The following is a 21,684-nucleotide window of genomic DNA, read 5'->3' as shown; positions in this document are numbered from 1 at the left end:
AGAACGCCTTAGGATTCTCCTTAATCCTATCAGCCAAAGTCTTCTCATGTCCTCTTTTAGCCCTTCTTAACTCACTCTTTAACTCCCTCCTCGCCAATCTAAAGCTTTCTAGTGCACTACCTGAGCCCTCAAGTCTCATCCGGACATAAGCCCCCTTTTTCTTTTTAACCAGCGAATCAAGTTTTTTAGTGCACCACGGTTCCCTAGCTCGACCATTTCCTCCTTGCCTGACAGGGACATACATATCAAGGACTCGCAGTAGCTGCTCCTTGAAAAAACTCCACATTTCGGACGTTTCCAGACCCTGTAGTCTCCTAGTCCAACCTATGCTTCCTAATTCTCTCCTAATAGCCTCATAATTACCCTTCCCCCAGCTAAAACTACTGACCCGAGGTTCAAGCCTATCCCTTTCCATCACTAAGGTGAACGTAACCGAATTGTGGTCACTATCACCAAAATGCACACCAACTTCCAAGTCTAGCACCTGGTCTGGCTCATTTCCCAGCACCAAATCCAATATAGCCTCGCCTCTAGTTGGCCTATCTACATACTGAGTCAAAAAACCTTCCTACACACTTTGTGCAAAAACCGACCCCTCTAATGAGCTGGAGCTATAGCTATTCCAATCAATATTAGTAAAGTTAAAGTCCCCCATAACAATTACCCTATTACTTTCACTCCTATCCAGGATCGTCTCCGCAATCCTTTCCTCAACCTCTCTAGAACTTTTAGGAGGTCTATAAAAGACTCCCAACAGGGTGACCTCTCCTCTCCTATTTCTAATTTCTGCCCATACTACCTCAACAGACAAGTCCCCATCAAACTTCCTCTCTGAAGTAGATCCATTCAAAGGTATATATAAGGTAGATCCATTCAAAAGTCTGATGGCAGAAGGAAGGAAGCTGTTCTGGAGTCAGTTAATCCGTGACCTCAGACTTTTGAACCTTTTTCCCAATGGTAGAAGGAGGAAGAAAGTGTGCCCAGGTACATGGGTTTCTTGATTCAATGGATGGGAGGCTGGTTTGCGTGATGGACTGCACTTCGTTCACAACCCTTTGTAGTTTCTTTAGGTCTTGAGCAGAGCAGAAGCCATATCAAGCTATGATACAACCAGAAAAAATGCTTTCTGTGGTGCATCTGTAAAAATTGGTGAGAGTTGTAGCTAATATGCCAAATTTCCTTAGTCTTCTGAGAAAGTAATGGCATTGGTGGACTTTCCTAACTATAGCGTGGAGGGTCCAGGACAAGTTGTTGGATGGAGTAGATTTCTTGAAATGTGTACAGGAGAATATGTGGACAGTCCAACAAGTGAAGGAGCTGTGCTGGACCTGACTCTGGGGAATGAATCTTGGTTGGTCTTGGTTGTTTCAAGAATAGCCTAGTACTTCACGTCGTTAGTGTACGCTTAAACTGGACCAGATGCTGGACAACACGACAGCTCAGTGACTATCACTGTTTGCTGTGCAGATACATGAATTTGGGTCAGTATCTGCGGGAGTTTGCACATTCTCCCCGTGCTTGCGTGGGTTTTCTCCGGGTGCTCTGGTTTCCTCCCACACCCCATAGATGTGCTCTTAGGCTGATTGGTATAACAAATTGTCCCTAAATTAGTCTTCCCTCAATGTGGAATGCCATAAGCATGGACGAGGGTCATGGGTGGAGGGGGGATAATGTTAAAATGGCGGCACGGGCTCGTTGGGCCGAAGGGCCTGTTTCCCGGGCTATTTTGTTCTTTGTTCTTTGAATCCGGACAGGTGGTTGAGGTAGTGGTGGGGGAGTATTTTAATGATAGTGATCTCAAAATGGTACAATTGTTATGGACAAGGAAATAAACAATCTGCAAAAAAAAAAGCTTTGGATTGGGGGAGTGTGGATTTTAGTAAAATAAGACAGGATCTGGCCAAGGTAGACTAGGAATAGCCACTCATGGGAAAATCTACAGAAGAGCAGTGGGGGTGCATTCAAAAAGGAAATGGGGAGGGTGCAAGTGCAGCATAGTTAGATAGAAATAACAAGCCCAGAGAACCATGGATGACCAGAGATATTCAGGATACAATGAGAGGGAAAAGAAAGGGTTTTAAAAAGTACAAGGGGAACAAATTAGTGGAGGCATTAGTGAGGAGCTCCAGGGTGGAGCCTAAGAAAGCAAGTAAGAATACAAAGATTGGTTACGAGAGAGATCTGGCTGGTAAAAGTAGAGAACATCCCAAGATATTCTTTCAATATGTAATGGGAAGAGAATAACCAAGGAGAGAGTAGGGACCAAGGGGGCAATCTGTGGGTGAGGCCAGAGGACACTGGTAGAGTGTTGGATGAATACTTCATATCCGTCTTCACCCAAGAGATTGAGGGCAATGGTATGGAATTCAGAGAGAAGGACCGTGAAGTTCTTGAGCAATTTGACACAGAGAAAAACAAGGTATTTTGGAGGTGTTGGCAGCCTTAAAAGTGGATAAATCTCCAGGTCCAGATAAATTATGCTCTAGGCTGCTGTGGGAGGCAGGGGAGGAGATTGAGGGGCTCTGACCTAAAGTTTCAATTCCTTTCTGGCCACAGGGAAGGTGCCAGATGATGGAGAACGGCTAACATGGTTCCCCTGTTTAAGAAGGATTGTAGAGATAATCCAGGGAACTATAGAACATAGAACATAGAACATTACAGCGCAGAACAGGCCCTTCGGCCCACGATGTTGCGCCGACCAGTTACAAAAACAATGACCCACTAGCCTATACCAATCCCTTTTCGTCCATAAACCTATCCAGAGATCTCTTAAACGCCCCCAAACGCTGGGTAAAGAACCTACCCCTGACATCCGTCCTGTAGCTACCCCCCCTTAATTTAAAGCCATGCCCCCTCGTGCTAGCTTTCTCCATCCGAGGAAAAAGGCTATCACTATCCACCCTATCTAAACCTCTAATCATCTTATATGTTTCAATAAGATCCCCTCTTAGCCGCCTTCTTTCCAACGAAAACAACCCTAAATCCCTCAGTCTCTCCTCATAGGACCTCCCCACCATACCAGGCAACATCCTAGTAAACCTCCTCTGCACCCTCTCCAACGCCTCCACATCCTTCTTGTAATGTGGGGACCAGAACTGCACACAGTACTCCAAGTGAGTCTCACATTGGTGGTAGGGAAACTATTAGAGAAACTTCTGAAGGACAGCATCTATCTCAACTTGGAGAGGCAAAGCTTGATCAGGAATAGTCAGCATAGCTTCGTCAGAGGGAGGTCATGGCCTAACAAATATGATTAAACTTTTTGAGGATGTGACCAAGTGTGTAGATGAGGGTAGTGCAGTCAATGTAGTTTATATGGATTTCAGCAAAGCCTTTGACAAGGTCCCACATGGGAGATTTGTAAAGAAGGTAAATGCAGATGGAATACAGGGTAATTTGATAAAGTGGATTTAAAATTGGCTCAGTTGTAGGAGATGGAGGATGATGACAGAAGGCTGCTTTAGTGACTGGAAGAAGTCTCACAACACCAGGTTAAAGTCCCAACAGGTTTATTTGGTAGTAAAGGCCACCAGCTTTTGGAACGCTGTTCCTTCATCAGGTGAGGAAGCCAGTAGCATATCACAGAGATCTGTGTTGGATCCCCTATTATTCGTCACTTTTATAAATGACATTGTTAACTATGTGGGGGTAGGATTGGTAAGTTTGCAGATTGGATGGGTGATTAACAGTGAGGTGGAGTTCTTGGGCAAAAGAAAATATAGACAGAATGGTCAAATGGGCAGATAAGTGACAGGTGAAATTTAACCCTGAAAAGTAATTTGACAAGAAAGCATTCAATGAATGGAAGACACTAGGATGTTCTGTGGTACAAAGTTGTGTTCATCCACAGATCTCTGAAAGCCAAAGGGCAAGTTAGTAGGGTGGTGAAAAGGCATATGGAACAATTGCCTTATCAATGGAGGTATAGATTACAAAAGCTGTGAAGTCATGTTGTAGTTGTGTATCAGAAGGATGTGGTTGCGCTTGAGGGGGTGAAAAGGAGATTCACCAGAATGCTGGGATGGAACATTTAAGTTGCTTAGAGAGGTTAGATAGGCCTGGGTTATTTTCATTGGAGCAGAGAAGACTTTGGGGTGACCTGATCAAGATGTACAAGATTATGAGAGATATGGACAGTGAATAAGGAGCATCTGTTCCCCTTAGTTGAGTGGACATAGGCTCAAGGTAAGAGACAGAATGTTTAGGGGCATGTGAGGAAAAACCTTTTTACTCAGAGGGTGGTGACGGTCTGGAATGCGCTACGTGGGCAGGTTGCCTCACATCCTTTAAAAAGTATCTGGATGAGCACTTGGCACATCATAACATTCAGGGCCAGGGCCAAGTGCTGGTAGATTGGATTAGGTGGGAGTTCAGGTGTTTCTAATGTGTTATAGAACATAGAACATTACAGCGCGGAACAGGCCCTTCGGCCCACAATGTTGCGCCGACCAGTCTAATTTTAAAAAAAAACATTGACCCACTAATCTAAACCAATCCCTTTTCGTCCATAAACCTATCCACCAATCTCTTAAACGCCCCCAAACTAGGCGCATTTACAACTGCAGCAGGCAGGGCATTCCAGTCCCTCACCACCCTCTGGGTAAAGAACCTGCCCCTGACATCCGTCCTATAACTACCCCCCCTTAATTTAAAGCCATGCCCCCTCGTGCTAGATTTCTCCATCCGAGGAAACAGGCTATCACCATCCACCCTATCTAAACATAGAACATAGAACATAGAACATTACAGCGCAGAACAGGCCCTTCGGCCCACGATGTTGCGCCGACCAGTTACAAAAACAATGACCCACTAGCCTATACCAATCCCTTTTCGTCCATAAACCTATCCAGAGATCTCTTAAACGCCCCCAAACTAGACGCATCTACAACTGCAGCAGGCAGGGCATTCCAATCCCTCACCACCCGCTGGGTAAAGAACCTACCCCTGACATCCGTCCTGTAGCTACCCCCCCTTAATTTAAAGTCATGCCCCCTCGTGCTAGCTTTCTCCATCCGAGGAAAAAGGCTATCACTATCCACCCTATCTAAACCTCTAATCATCTTATATGTTTCAATAAGATCCCCTCTTAGCCGCCTTCTTCCCAACGAAAACAACCCTAGATCCCTCAGTCTCTCCTCATAGGACCTCCCCACCATACCAGGCAACATCCTAGTAAACCTCCTCTGCACCCTCTCCAACGCCTCCACATCCTTCTTGTAATGCGGGGACCAGAACTGCACACAGTACTCCAAGTGCGGCCGCACTAGAGTAGTGTACAGTTGCAACATGACGCTGCGACTCCTAAATTCAATCCCCCTACCAATAAACGCCAAGACACCGTACGCCTTCTTGACAACCTTATCTACTTGATTCCCAACTTTCAGGGATCTATGTACACATACACCTAGATCCCTCTGTTCATCCACACTATTCAAAGTCCTCCCGTTAGCCCTATACTCGACACATCTGTTATTCCTACCGAAATGGATTACCTCACACTTCTCCGCATTAAACTCCATCCGCCACCTCGCGTTGGTGCAGATTTGATGGGTGATCCAATGATTTCCACTTCTCCATTGATGTAGATAGGAGCATGTCCTTCTGAAGTCGATGACTATTTCCTTCGTTTTACTGACAGTGAGGGAGAGATTATTGTTGTATCAAGGATACATCCTTGGAGGGTGGGGGGCAGATACCAACAGTAACTGTGTGACAGTGTGGGAAAAGGATGAGAAGCCATTGCAGAATATACACTGGCAAGGAAATGTGAGAACTGTCCCACACAACTAGACAAAAATGGAGATGCGTACCAAACAATTGTTTAAATACTAGCCTGATCCTCCCATTAATCTGTTACTAATAATGTAATGAAATTAGTTTACATCTCCTCCCCAAGCTAAATGGCAACCCAACAACAATTAACTCCTATTTGTTTTTCTTTAAAGCAGTGACAGTGATCAATCTTGCAGTTGTCCACTCTGTGCCCAGTTCCCTGCACCATCTTACCATTCGCATATGAATTAGTTTTTATTTGATCCTTTATTTATACTCATTTATTGTTTCATTAACCTTAATTTAAAGAAACTCTGACATCAAACAGGGAAAATTGGGATGCAAAAGCTCCCTGCAGGTATTCCATCCCATCAGGTTCCATATTTGTGTGTCTATTGTGAATCTTCAGATTTAAATTGTTTTGTGACATTTTCTCAAAGAATTTATCATTTCCTTTAACATTTGAATTAATCAGATCATGTTTAACTTAGACAAAGTGCACATCATCTTGGATGAAATGATTTTGAATGGTCGTGTTGTGGAGACAAACAAAAGCAGAATCCTTGCTCCTCTGCTTGCACTTGACAAAATGACGGAAAGCTAAAACAAAGTAAGGTGCAAATAGCTCAAAAGCTGCACCATGCATTCATAATTTTTTTTCTAATATATACAATGCTGCTTTATGAATGGCTATGGATGTCCTGACTTACTAGAATAAACAAACATTCTTATAAGGAGTTATTATAAAAACACAGCTTCAGTACATCAAGATTATGTTCCAGACAGGGAACAGGAATATGCAGGTCAGAAATATCAGAATAGCAATTAAATGGAACAGCAGTTCATATTTCTGTTGTCTTAAAGAATTGTTGAGATGCATAAAGTTTATTAAGGGGAAGGGCAGGGCTGTAACTTCTGAGATCCAGAGCACCATGCTGAGGCAATACACCAAAGATGTGCTGGAGAACCTCACATTCCCACCACCCTAGTTGTTCCCAGGTAAGAATGGCATGGCAATTGCCTGGGAAGTGCAAACTTCCCATGGGCAATTGCCCTGAACTGGGAATCATCCAAAAATTGTGATATACATCACATGTTTTGGATGATTACAATTATATAAATCAATAACTCCCAGAAAATGGTAGAAGTAAAACCACTTCTCACTTCTGGGAAAATTTTACACAGACCCACACTGTCAGCCTAAGCCCCTTAACCCCAGGGGGCTACTCCCCACCATGGGACTTCCCCACAGGGCTCCCTCCAACTCTGACGAGTCCAGACCTGGCTTCAACCGCCAATTCATAAGCTGGTCCAACACAACACCTGCCCTCAAGGCTAGAACCTGATATACAATTCCCCTGCCACCTTAAAGCTCTGTCCCTGCCCAACCTTCCCCAGGCCTGACCTGATCCCACCCCACTGAATCAACCTAACATCTCATTCCGCAGGCCAAGGCTAAGCCCAACCTGATTTGTCAGCCACATCCTATCCACTTATAAATTTACCTTGTCAAGGATCTTCAAACCTGGCTGGACCTTTATAACTTAACTAGTTTACCACAACTATTGCCACAAAAAGGAGGCGTGACTCACTACCTTCAACATTACAGTCCTGCTAGGCCCCAATATTATGATCACAGCATATGGTAACTGCTGAGCAAATCAAATTCGAGGGAAACTTGGCTCATCCTTTTTTAGTATACTAAAAAAGGGTGAGCCATGTTTTTGAGAATGAGAGTGTGATACAGGCTGATAGGATGGAGGAGATAGATGTTCAGAGGGAAGATGTATTAGCAATTTTGAAAAACCTGAGGGTCGATAAGTCCCCTGGGCCAGATGGGATACATCCTAGGATACTTTGGGAGGCTAGGTATGAGATTGCGGAGCCTTTAGCTTTGATCTTTGGGTCCTCACTGTCCATGGGAATTGTGCCAGAGGACTGGAGAGTGGTGAATGTTGTTCCTGTCTTCAAGAAGGGAAATATAGTAATGACCCTAGTAATTATAGGCCAGTTAGTCTTACTTCAGTGGTTGGTAAGTTATTGGAGAAGGTCTTGAGGGACAGGATTTATGACCATTTGGGAAGACATAGCTTAATTCGGGATAGTCAGCAGATTTGTGAGGGGTAAGCCTTGCCTCACAAAATAGATTGAATTCTTTGGGGAGTATGTAGATGAAGAAAGAGCAGTTGATGTTGTGTACATGGATTTTAGTAAGGCATTTGATAAGGTTCCCCATGGTAGGCGCATGAAGAAGGTAAAGAGGTGTGGGATACAAGGAAATTTGGCCGATTGGATAAGTAACTGACTGTCTCATAGAAGACAGAGGGTGGTGGTGGAGGGAAAATTTTCAGACTGGAGGCCAGTTACCAGCGGTATACCACAGGGATCAGTGCTGGGTCCTCTGCTTTTTGTGATTTTTATCAATGACTTGGAAGAGGGGGCTGAAGGCTGGGTTAGTAAATTTGCTGATGACACCAAGATTGGTGGAGTCATGGATGAGGTGGAGGGCTCTTGTAGGCTGCAAAGAGACATTGGTAGGATGCAGAGCTGGGCAGAAAAGTGGCAGATGGAGTTTGATAAGTGTGAAGTGATTCATTTTAGTAGGACAAACTTGAATGCGTATTACAGGGTCAATGGCAGGGTTCTGAGAAATGTGGAGGAACAGAGAGATCTTGGACTTCATATCCACAGATCTCTGAAGGTTGCCACTCAAGTGAACAGAGCCATGAAGAAGGCTTATAGTGTGTTAGTTTGGGTTTGAGGTTAAGAGCCGTGGGGTTACGCTGCAACTATACAGGACCTTGGTGAAACCACATTTGGAATATTGTGTGCATTTCTGGTCACCTCACTATAAGAAGGATGTGGAAGCATTGGAGAGAGTGCAGAGGAGATTTACCAGGATGCTGCCTGGTTTGGAGGGTAGGTCTTATGAGAAAAAGTTGAAAGAGTTGGGGGTTTTTTAGAGCGGAGGAGATGAGAGGCGACTTAATAGAAGTTTCTTAGATGATGAAGGGGATAGATAGAGTGGATGTTCAGAGACTATTTCCTCAGGTGGATGTAGCTGTTACTAGGGGGCATAACTATAAGGTTCATGTTGGGAGATATAGGAGGGATGTCTGAGGTATATTTTTTACTCAAGAGTGGTTGGGGTGTGGAATGCACTGCCTGCTAAGATAGTGGAGTTGGGACTTTAGGAACTTTCAAGCAGTTATTGAATAGGCACATGGAGCACACCAGAGTGATAGGGAGTGGGATAGCTTGATCTTGGGTTTGAACATAGCTTGGCACAACATCAAGGGCCAAAGGGCCTGTACTGTGCTGTACTGTTCTATGTTCTATACTGAAAGTGAGAAGAAAAGTACCAATCTCAGCAGAAAAAAATTCAGTAACACTTTGGGATTTAAAATATTAAAGGTAACGGATTAACAAGAAGAAAAGAAACCTTTACCACACAAGATTACAGTTAGAGTTAAAATTAGTCTTACACAAAATCCCTCCCAAACGGTTCCCAATTTGTTCAGACCGATTAGTAAACACCTTCCAGGCAATATTCACCTATAGATGTTTAACTATAAAAATCCAGTAATATTACTCAAGGTAATATTACTTTTGCTTTAATAAAACTTTTGTTTCAAACCTCCTCCCAGCCAGAGCTGTTTCCAGGAGACCCTTCCCCACAAAGTCAATTCCTAAGCTCTCCACAGTAACTCCAAAAATACCTTTGCCCCCCCCCCCCCCAACCTTTTCATAAAGTCAACTTTTCCAGAATATAAAAGTCTTCCATGGCCCCTACATTCAGGTCCAATAAAATTTAATAATCTTCTCTTGTTTACTTATAAAACCTTTGTAAATTGTAAAAGTTCCTCCACACCCTTTTGAAATTTAACAGCTGAAATTAAGCATGTCCCACATGTCTTCTAATGCAAAGTTCTAAATCTATTTACTTATATTGCACCAGAAAAGTCCTATTATAAATGCATGCATCTAGCGTCATAAAAGACTGCTTGTCTCTAGTAATGTTTTCCGTCTTAATTAAATAATTTATTCAGGCATATGGCTTTTGTTTACAGAGTAACACTATATTCCCCAAAAATAAAAAATAACACCCATCTTCACATCTCTGTTCTTGCAAAAAAAAATCAAAAAATGGTTTCATTTTCTCAACCCATTTTCACATTGCTACTACACTATAATGTATATGTATCAACCATGAAAATAGAAAATCTGTGGTTAAAAATAGAGTTCATTCAAGTCCATTCTCCATTTCCAAGTTATTTTGAATTTTAAACTCATGACAATTCATCTGCACTTAAATTTCTCCTCCAGCCACATGTATAATTTGTAAATTGAACAATTGCAATAATAAATTCTACCAAAATAGTCTGGCATTTTTGTTTCAAAACTTCTCCAGAAACCTGAAGGGATTGTGGTCAATATATATTACTGTCTCTGAAGAATTGTTTGCAATATACACCTCAAAATGTTGCAAAGCTAACACCAAATCTAAAATCTTTCTCTATAGTTGAATATTTCTTCTGATATACATTCAACTTCTGTGAGACATATCCTACTATCTTCTCAAGTCCCAGTTCATTTTCTTATAGCAACTCAGTGCCAACACCCACATCACTGGTGTCAAAAGCTGACTTAATTTGTTTTGTATAATCGGATGCTGCTAAACAAGTTTAGTAGTTAGTACAGCTTTTGTGTTGTTGAACACATACTAACACTCTACGAACTAATCAGTGGAGCAACCACACTGCTAAAATTTGGCAATATTTCTGATAAAATCCACTTGTGCCCAGAAACCTCAAACTTCTCATTTTGTTTTAGGCACTGGGAATTCCACAATGGCTTTTACTTTTGCATCTCGTGGGGCAACTTAATCATGTCCAACACTGTCAAAATGTGTAAAATACTTTTGCAAATTCATTTTGAGCCAAATTTACAACCAACATATCTTCCTGCAGTTGATTGAACAGTTCCTTTAAATGTAAATGTTCCATGTTTGACTGAATACTTCTGAGTAATCAATATTAACAGTGCATAAAATAAAAGCAAAATACTGCAGATGCTAGAAATCTGAAATAAAAACATAAAATGCTGGATATACTCAGCAGGTCTCACAGCATCTGTGTAGAGAAACAGTTAATATTTCGGGCCTAAATTATCTTTCACAGAATTCCAAACAGCTGAATACCTCAGTGACATTGTCCGTTCATCTTTGAAATGATCCTGCTGCATTTTTCAAAAGAAAAGGCATTACCTTGCATTGCTATGAACCATCTGACGTCACAAACATGATATTTCTTTTGCCCTTACTGATAAGGGCACTTGCCAAAATCCTCCAAGTAAATCCATTTTTGTGATAAATGTTGACTGTCCCACTTTCTCAATACACGCCTAAGGGTAGCACAGTAGTTAGCACTGTTACCTCACAGCACCAGAGACAAGGATCAATTCCTGAGTTGGGTGACTGTGTAGAGTTTGTACATTCTTGTCACATCTGTTTGGGTTTCCTCCGGGTGCTCCAGTTTCCTCCCACAATCCAAAGGTGTGCAGATGAGGTGGATTGGCTGTGCTAAATTGTCCCTTAGTGTCATGTGATTTATTGTCAAAGAACAACACAGCACGGGAAACAGGCCCTTCGGCCCAACGAGCCCGCGCCACCGTCCCATTGTCTCAGTGACCTATTCATGATTTTAGTCTACGCCTAATGTGCGAGGATCAGGGAGGTCCAATATAGGGACAATTTGTTACCCCATCAATCAGCCTAAAAGCGCATCCCTGGGATGTGGGAGGAAACCGGAGTACCCGGAGGAAACCCACGCAACCACGGGGAGAACGTGCAAACTCCCACAGACACAGGCCCAAATCCATGTGTCCGCACAGCAACAGAGATAGTCTCTGAGCTGTCATGTTGCCCTCGAGATGGTCCAGTTTAAGCACACTAACGACATGAAGCAATAGGCAACTCCCGAAGCAACATCCAAGAGCAGCCCACTACAACCTGCCGCATGCATGCCCCTTGCTGGTCAACAAGGTGGACTTAAATGCCTGTGGAGACAAAAAATTCATTATTAAACAGGCAAAGACTGTAAGCCTACAATGTTTAGTAAGGTCTGCTGTATCCCCCTATATGTAGACCGCTCATGTGGCTGTCTAAGTGACTCTTAAACAACCCTAGCGTGCCTGCTTCCACCACCTTACTCGGCAGTGCATTCCACACCCCCACTACCCTTTGCGTGAAAAACTGCCCTCTAATATTTGTCTTATACCTAGCCCCCCTCACTCTAAGCCCGTGACCCCTCGTTCTATCCATTTCGAATAGCGGAAAAAGCTTACCACCATTTACTCTATCTATCCCCTTCATAATCTTATAAACCTCTATTGGATCCCCCCTCAGCCGACGTCTCTCAAGGGAAAACAGCCCAAGTTCGTTCAATCTTTCCTCGTAAGACAGCCCTTCCATACCAGGCAGCATCCTGGTAAATCTCCTCTGCACTCTCTCCAGGATCTCTACATCCTTCCGGTAGTACGGCGACCAGAACTGGACGCAGTACTCCAAGTGAGGCCTAACCAACGTTCTATACAACTGCAACATCAGACTCCTACTCTTATATTCTATACCCCTTCCTATGAAGGCTAACATACCATACGCTTTCCTCATCACATTCTGCACCTGCACCGACACCTTCAGGGACTTGTGCACTTGCACCCCCAGGTCTCTCTGCGTATCTATACTCCGGATAGTTCTACCTTTTATCGTATAACTCCCCTTCACGTTATTCCGGCCAAAGTGCATCACCTCGCATTTCTCCGGATTAAATTCCATTTGCCATCTATCTGCCCAATCTACCAGCCTGTCTATGTCCTGTTGCATTGCATTGTCGTCACATGTATTGGTATAAAGTGACAAGTACTGTATCTTGTGTGCTATACTGACAAAGCATGCCGTTCATAGAGTACATGGGGGGAAGTAATAGAATCAGAGAGCCCTACATAGGGAGGCTAAGGGAAGGGGATATTAAGCAGAGTTTCATGGAGTTGGGATGGAAACTAAAGGCCAAGACAAACAGAGTGGTTATCTCTGGACTCTTGCCTGTGCCACGGGATAGTTTAGAGAGGAATAGGGAGAGGGAAAGTTTGAACTTGTGGCTGAGGGGATGGTGCAGGAGGGAGGGGTTTAATTACTTGAGCAATTGGGGCTCATTCTGGGGAAGATGGGATCTCTATAAGAGTGATGGTATACATCTGAACCAGAGGGGAACAAGTATCCTGGGGGGTAAATTTGTGAAGGCTATGCGGAGTGGTTTAAACTGATTCAGAGGGGGGGGTGGGATCCTGGGTAGAGGGGGTGAAAGTGAGGGGGGCATAGAAGGGGATGGCATTGCACGGCATTGTGAGGGTGGGGCGGAGCGAGGTTTGAAATGTATATACTTTAACGCGAGGAGTATTCGCAATAAAGTGGATGAACTTGCAGCGTGGACCAGTACCTGGGACTTTGATGTTGTGGCCATTTCAGAGACGTGGATAGAGCAGGGTCAGGAATGGATGTTGCAGGTGCCGGGGTACAAGTGCTTTAGTCGGAGTAGAGAAGGAGGTAGAAGGGGGGGTGGAGTAGCATTATTGGTCAAGGACTATATCACAGTGTCAGAGAGGAAGTTTAATGAGGATTTGTCTGTTGAGGTAGTATGGGCAGAAATTAGAAATAGGAGAGGAGAGGTCACCCTGTTGGGAGTCTTTTATAGACCTCCAAAAAGTTCTAGAGAGGTTGAGGAAAGGATTGCAGAGACGATCCTGGTTAGGAGTGAAAGTAATAGGGTAATTGTTATGGGGGATTTTAACTTTACTAACATTGATTGGAATAGCTATAGCTCTAGCTCGTTAGAGGGGTCAGTTTTTGTTCAAAGTGTGCAGGAAGGTTTTTTAACTCAATATGTAGATAGGCCAACTAGAGGTGAGGCTATATTGGACTTGGTGCTGGGAAATGAGCCAGACCAGGTGCTAGACTTGGAAGTTGGTGTGCTTTTTGGTGATAGTGACCACAATTCGGTTACGTTCACCTTAGTGATGGAAAGGGATAGGCATGAACCTCGGGTCAGTAGTTTTAGCTGGGGGAAGGGTAATTATGAGGCCATTAGGAGAGAATTAGGAAGCATTGGTTGGACTAGGAGATTACAGGGACTAGGAACGTCTGAAATGTGGAGTTTTTTCAAGGAGCAGCTACTGTGGGTCTGTGATAGGTATGTCCCTGTCAGGCAAGGAGGAATTGGTAGGGCTAGGGAATCGTGGTGCACAAAAAAAGTTGATTTGTTGGTTAGGAAGAAGAAGGAGGCTTATGTTCGGATGAGGCTTGAGGGCTCGGGTAGTGCAGTAGAAAGCTTTAGATTGGCTAGGAGGGAGTTGAAGAGGGAGTTAAGAAGGGCTAGAAGAGGGCATGAGATGACTTTGGCTGATAGGATTAAGGAGAATCCTAAGGCGTTCTATAGGTATGTCAAGAATAGAAGGTTGGTCAGGGCAAGATTAGGGCCAGTTACAGACAGTAGGGGGAAGTTGTGTGTGGAACCGGAAGAGATTGGAGAGGCATTGAACCATTATTTCTCTTCGGTGTTCACGCAGGACAATATGAATGTAGCTGAGGAGGTCACTGGGGTGAAGGGGTGTAAAATAGTAAGTATTGTAGTTGATACAGAGGATGTGTTGGATATTCTAGATGGGTTGAAAATAGATAAGTCCCCTGGTCCAGATGGGATTTACCCTAGGATTCTATGGGAGGCAAGAGAGGTGATTGCAGAGCCACTGGCTCTGATCTTCAGGTCGTCGTTGGTCTCTGGTATAGTACCGGAAGATTGGAGGACAGCGAATGTTGTCCCATTGTTTAAGAAGGGGAGCAGAGACTTCCCTGGGAATTATAGACCAGTGAGTCTTACTTCTGTAGTGGGCAAGGTTTTAGAAAGAATTATTAGGGATAGGATTTATAGTTATTTGGAGAGTAATGAATTGATTAGAGATAGTCAGCATGGTTTTGTAGCAGGAAGGTCGTGCCTTACTAACCTTACTGAGTTCTTTGAGAAGGTGACCAAAGAGGTGGATAGGGGTAAGGCAGTAGATGTGGTATATATGGATTTTAGTAAGGCGTTTGATAAGGTTCACCATGGTATGCTTCTGCAGAAAATGCAGATGTATGGGATTGGTGGTAATTTAGGTACTTGGATCAGGAATTGGTTAGCAGATAGGAGACAGAGGGTGGTGGTTGATGGTAATTATTCATCATGGAGTTCGGTTACGAGTGGTGTGCCTCAGGGATCTGTTTTGGGGCCACTGCTGTTCGTAATCTTTATTAATGATCTGGATGAGGGTATAGTTGGGTGGATTAGTAAGTTTGCTGATGACACCAAAGTCGGAGGTGTGGTAGATTGTGAGGAAGGGTGTCGAAGTTTGCAGGGTGACTTGGACAGGTTGCAGAGCTGGGCCGCGAGGTGGCGGATGGAGTTTAATGCGGAGAAGTGTGAGGTAATCCATTTCGGTAGGAATAACAGATGTGTTGAGTATAGGGCTAACGGGAGGACTTTGAATAGAGTGGAGGAGCAGAGGGATCTAGGTGTATGTGTACATAGATCCCTGAAAGTTGGGAATCAAGTAGATAAGGTTGTTAAGAAGGCGTACGGTGTCTTGGCGTTTATTGGTAGGGGGATTGAATTTAGGAGTCGCAGCGTCATGTTGCAACTGTACACAACTCTGGTGCGGCCGCACTTGGAGTACTGTGTGCAGTTCTGGTCCCCACATTACAGGAAGGATGTGGAGGCTTTGGAGAGGGTGCAGAGCAGGTTTACCAGGATGTTGCCTGGTATGCAGGGGAGGTCCTATGAGGAGAGACTGAGGGATTTGGGGTTGTTTTCACTGGAAAGAAGGCGGCTAAGAGGGGATCTTATAGAAACATATAAGATGATTAGAGGTTTAGATAGGGTGGATGGTGATAGCCTGTTTCCTCGGATGGGGAAATCTAGCACGAGGGGGCATGGCTTTAAATTAAGGGGGGGTAGTTATAGGACGGATGTCAGGGGTAGGTTCTTTACCCAGAGGGTGGTGAGGGACTGGAATGCCCTGCCTGCTGCAGTTGTAAATGCGCCTAGTTTGGGGGCGTTTAAGAGATTGGTGGATAGGTTTATGGACGAAAAGGGATTGGTTTAGATTAGTGGGTCAATGTTTTTTTTTAAAATAAGACTGGTCGGCGCAACATTGTGGGCCGAAGGGCCTGTTCCGCGCTGTAATGTTCTATGTTCTAAGAACAAAGAACAAAGAACAACACAGCACGGGAAACAGGCCCTTCGGCCCAACGAGCCCGCGCCGCCGTCCTACTATCTCAGTGACCTATTCATGATTTTAGTCTACGCCTAACGTGCGAGGATCAGGGAGGTCCAATTTAGGGACAATTTTAGTACCCAATCAATCAGCCTAAAAGCACATCTTTGGGGGATGTGGGAGGAAACCGGAGCACCCGGAGGAAACCCACGCAACCACGGGGAGAACGTGCAAACTCCCACAGACACAGGCCCAAATCCATGTGTCCGCACAGCAACAGAGATAGTCTCTGAGCTGTCATGTTGCCCATGTTCTATGTTCTATGTTCTACAAGAAGCCCTTTGGCCCATCGAGTCTGCACTGACTACAAATCCACCCAGGCCGTACCCCTATATCCCTACATATTTTACCGGCTAATCCCTCTAACCTATGCATCTCAGGATACTAAGGGGCAATTTTGGCATGGCCAATCAACCTAACCTGCACATCTGTGGACTGTGGGAGGAAACCTGTGCAGGCAAGAGGAGAATGTGCAAACTCCACAGACAGTTACCCGAGTCAGGAATCGAGCCCAGGTCCCTGGAGCTGAGAAGCAGCAGTGCTAACCACTGTGCTACGGTGCCACCCAAATGAGAGAGTGTAGAGAAAGATCAACTTAATAAAAGGTAGGTCCATTCAAGTCTGATGACAACAAGGAAGAAGCTGTTTTTGAGCTGATTGGTATGCGATTTGAGACTTTTGTATCTTTTTCCTGTTGGAAGAACAAGGAAGAATGTGTGAATGGGGTCTTCAATTATGCTGGCTGTCTTTCTAAGGCAACAGGAAGAGCGCACAGAGTCAATGGATGGGAGGGTGTTTTGCATGATGGACGGGGATTCATCCACAATCCTTTATTGTTTCTTGCCAACTTGATTAGAGCTTGAACCATACCAAGCTGTGATACATCTGGAAAGGATGCTTTCTATGGTGTACCTGTAATCGTGCTAGTTAAGGTGAATTAGTCATGGTTAACATAGGGGGGTGCGGGGAGGTGGGGGGCCTATTTAAGATATTCAGTGGTTTTAATTGTGGCATTGGATCAATACATTGTCTTTGTGATCTGTCCAGTTTTGGCATCATCACAAGGGCGAACTCTAATTACTGTGACTGAGCTCCATGATGACATTCAATTTCTTTCTGTATTTAGAGTCACAGAGGTTTACAGCTTGGAAACAGGCCCTTTGGCCAATGTGCCTATGCCACCCAGTTTTTACCATCAAGCTAAACCAATTGCCCATGTTTGGCCCATAGCCCTCTATACCGATCTTACCTATATAACTGTCTAACTGCTTTTTTAAGGACAAAATTGTACCCACCTCTATTATTACCTCTGGCAGCTCGTTCCAAACACACAACCATCTGTGTGAAAAAATTGCCCCTCTGGACCCTTTTGTGTCTCTCCTGTCTTACCTTAAACCTATGCCCTCTAGTTTTAGATTCCCTTGTCTTTGGGTAAAGATATTGACCTTATCTATGCCCGTCATTATTTTATAGCCCCCCAATCTTGGTGATATCTGCAAACTTACTAACCATGTCTCCTAAATTCTCATCCAAATCATTACTATAAATGACAAATAACAGTGGACCCAGCACTGATCCCTGAGGCACACTGCTGGTCATAGGCCTCCAGTTTGAAAAAATATCCTCTACAATTACCTTCTGTTTTCTATCTTCAAGCCCATTTTGTATCCAATTGGCTACCTTACCCTGGATCCCATGAAATTTAACCTTATGCAACAACCTACCATGCTGTACCTTGTCAAAGTCCACATAGACAATGTCGATGGCACTGCCCTCATCTACTTCTTGGTTACCCCTTCAAAAAAGTGCCTTCATCACTTGCTGAGGTGTCTTTAAATATTTCCTTACTAGCTCACATGCCATACTAAATCTTTCTCTGAATTTGTCATATAATCCAGAACAGTAGTTTAAGAGTGAAAACAGAAAATGGTGGAAAATCTCAGCAGCCGTGATAGCATCTGTGGACAGTGAAGAGAACTGAAGCTGAGTTTGGATGACTCTTTGCCAAAGCTGGAGACAATTGAAAATAGGATGAGATTTACACTGTTGTGGTGAGGGACAATGAGGGGAGAGGTGGTTGGCTGTAAAAAAGGCCAGCAATAGGTGGAGGCAAAGGAAAGTTTGACAAAAGTCAAAAGGAATGTAAATAGTGATCACCATGGCGAAGAAGGGTGCTGATAGTAGCACAAAGTGACCAGAATGCGTTAATGGCAGATCAAAGGTAAAGTGTGTCAAAGGACAACCTGAAACAGATGGCCCTAGTGTGGAGAGGGGAGATGGAAAGCAGGATTTAAAAAAAAGTAGGGAAGAGGGTGAGAAAATTGAAAAAAATTAATTAATGAAGGAAATGAAAAATAAAATAACTTCTAAAAATAATTTTATTTTAACTGAAGGTGGAGAGAGTTCATGGTCTGAAGTTGTTAAACTCAAATGTTATTCTAGAAGTCTGTGAAGTAACAAGATCAGGTGCTGTTCCTCCAGTTTGCGTTGGGCTTCACTGGAACATTGCAACAGGTCAAGGATGAATAGGTGGGTTTTAAAGAGAATAGTGTGCTGACATAACAAGTCACAGGAAGGTCTGGGCTATGTTTGTGGACGGATTGTAGGTGTTCTGTGAAGCTGTTTGTTGAAACAGCTTCGCAGGACAGGTGAAACTTGTTTCATGGTACTCAATGACATGTCAATTTCTGTTCAAAGCCTGTGTACTTGCAATATTGTTCTCACAAATCCACCATGTAGCTTGGTCCTTGGTCAGATTTGTGGGTTGAAGCATGCATATCTAGGAATTCATTGAGGGATAACTACTCAGGCTCATATTATCTTAAGTCCTGCAAAGCTATAATTTGGCATCTGCTGACAACACATTATCAGCAAAAACCGCTGTAATTTTTATTTCTAAAATGTCTGAAAAAGGCACTCATGGATTCCGACTATGGAGTGTGGTGTTGAAGATGAGTTGTGATGATAGAATCACAGATTCCTTACAGTGCAGGATTTGGCCCAGGATTTGGCCTATTTGGCCCATCACATTTGCACCAAGTTTGAGACAACATCCTTGCCAGGTCCTATCCCTATAACCCTACATGAATCATAGAACCCTACAGTGCAGAAAGAGGCCCTTCGGCCCATCAAGTCTACACTGAACACAATCCCACCTAGGCCCTACCCCCATATCCCCACATATTATACCCATGAATCCCTCTAACCTACTCATCCCGGGACACTACGGGGCAATTTCTTAGAGGGCCAATCCACCTAACCCGCACATCTTTGTATTGTGCGAGGAAACCGGAGTACCCAGAGAAAACCCACGCAGACACGAGGAGAATGTGCAAACTCCACACAGACAGTGACCTGAGCCAGGTATCAAACCCAGGACCCTGGAGCTGTGAAGCAGCAGTGCTAACCACCGTGCTACCGTGCCGCCCACATGTTTACCCAATAATCCATACATCCTATGACATTAAGGGGCAATTTAGCATGGTCAATCTACCTAATATGCACATCTTTGGACTGTGGGAGGAAACTGGAGCACCTGGATGAAACCCACACAGATATGGAGAGAAGGTGCAAACACCACAGTCACTCAAGGCCGAAATTGAACCTGGGTCCCTGGTACTGTGCTGCCCTTGGAGAACAGTGCAATCTAGACATGTTCAGAAGTGAGAAGTTGAATACTTAGCTTGGATAAAGAGAGGGATAGAGGAAGTGAGACACTTGAGTGCATTTCCATAGGTCTCTGCAAAGCAGGACAGGTGGATAAAAGAAAGCATATGGCCTGCTATCCTTAATTGGACAAAGGTACTGAAAACAAAAGCAAGGATGGCACTGCATAAAATATTAGCAAGGCCACAGCTAGAGGTGTGTGTACAGTTCTGGTTGCCACATTACAGGAGGGACATAATTGCTCTCTTTCTCTCTCTCTCTCTCAAGTATATTGGAGATTTACAATAATGTTGCCAGGGCTTGAAAATTGAAGATTGGATAGGCTAGGGTTATTTTTCTTAGAACAGAAGAGGCGGGGGTCAGGGGTGTAGGAGACATGACCTAATTGAGGTGTACAAAACAAAGTGGGGCGTAAGGTTTTGTTAGGGACCGGATTAAAACCCCCAAGGTATATTAAGAAGTCAGCGTAGACCCCCAACTATTTTTGATTTTGGCATTGTGACTACATTCTAAAAACCCAAGAAGTATTTATTAAAACAAACTTACAGTTTAACTGTTTAAAAAAAACCCCTAACTTTTACCAATTGAAATACTTAAACATAAGGCATAATTTTTTTAAACACTCGCTATCTCTGTTAGTTATGATTTAGTAAAAAGTCTGACAACACCAGGTTTTAGTCCAACCTATTTATTTGACAATATACTCATAAGCTTTCGAGGGGACTGCCACTTCGTCAGGTGAATGGAGAGTTCTGGCCTCAGACAGAGCATATAAAGCACAGACAATTTAGAGATTACTGATTAAAATGCGAATCCTTACACCTAACCTGCTGTTCAAGACCTGAAGTGGCTGATAATGTGAGTGGAAGGAGCACTGATCACAGTTTAAAGAGATGTGTATTGTCTCCAGACAGTACAGTAAGTGAGGTTTTGCAAACCTAGGCAAGTCACGGGGGTTACAGATAGTGCGACATGAACCCAAGATCCCTGTTGAGACCGTCCTCATGTGTGCGGAACTTGGCTATCAGTCTCTGTTCAGCGACTCTGCTTCAGGTCTTGAACAGCAGGTTAGGTGTAAGGATTCGCATTTTAATCAGTAATCTCTAAACTGTCTGTGCTTTATATGCTCTGTCTGAGGCCAGAACTCTCCATTCACCTGACGAAGAGGCAGTCCCCTCGAAAGCTTGTGAGTCTATTATCAAATAAATAGGTTGGACTAAAACCTGGTGTTGTCAGACTTTTTACTGTGTTTACGCCAGTCCAACGCCGGCATACCCACATCACAGTTATGATTTAAGCACTGTTACCCATAGATGTAACCTCCTCTTTAGGATCAGTTAGCAAAAGTATGTAGGTTTATGTATGTTACTAGTTTTCCAGCCTTTTAACATGCCTGGGCAGAGTTATGGAGATACCTGTCTTCTGATTCTCAGATGGCAGCCTCCAGAGAAATACCTGTCTTTTAAACAGCAGAACTTCAGAGAGAGAGAGAGAGAGGGAGGCAAAAAGCACTTGCCTTTTGTAGATCTCTGGAGAGATACCTATTTTCTAGCAGCTTCAGACTTCAATTTCCAGCAAGAGAGGGAGACAGAAAGAGCGACCGGTCTGTTCAAATTCAAACAGCAACTACCTGATTGTCTTTGTATAAGTCTAGCTCCACTCTTCTTGTCAAGCATCCTAAGTAAACTCAATTCTGAAACCCCAGGGTCCAACCCTAAAAATAACAGCATTAATTCAAAGCACCCCAATAATCAGGAGCAACTATTTTCTGTATTTTCAGCATGAGGGCTACCAGTTGTAGACAATCAGCAGAATCAGTATTTAAAAGTGAAGTTTAAAACATTTCCTTCACAAGAAATGTGATAAACGTTTCTTAAAGGC

The 21,684-nt window shown here is 43.7% G+C and overlaps 1 protein-coding gene across 1 annotated transcript in view; it reads left to right on the top strand.

Moving 5' to 3' along the window:
- The window catches only part of ap4s1 (adaptor related protein complex 4 subunit sigma 1), a 72,822-nt gene extending 62,644 nt beyond the window's left edge, over positions 1-10,178 (top strand). The window contains exon 6 of the mRNA XM_080202893.1: positions 6,248-10,178. Coding sequence (XP_080059019.1) covers positions 6,248-6,376 — 129 coding nt within the window. The 3' untranslated portion in view covers positions 6,377-10,178. The remainder of the gene's footprint in view (positions 1-6,247) is intronic.
- Positions 10,179-21,684: the final 11,506 nt, after the last annotated feature.

The sequence above is a fragment of the Carcharhinus amblyrhynchos genome, chromosome 14 (assembly GCF_965287045.1).
Source record: "Carcharhinus amblyrhynchos chromosome 14, sCarAmb.v2.hapA, whole genome shotgun sequence".
NCBI lineage: Eukaryota > Metazoa > Chordata > Chondrichthyes > Carcharhiniformes > Carcharhinidae > Carcharhinus > Carcharhinus amblyrhynchos.
This window is presented reverse-complemented; position numbering and strand designations above follow the sequence as displayed.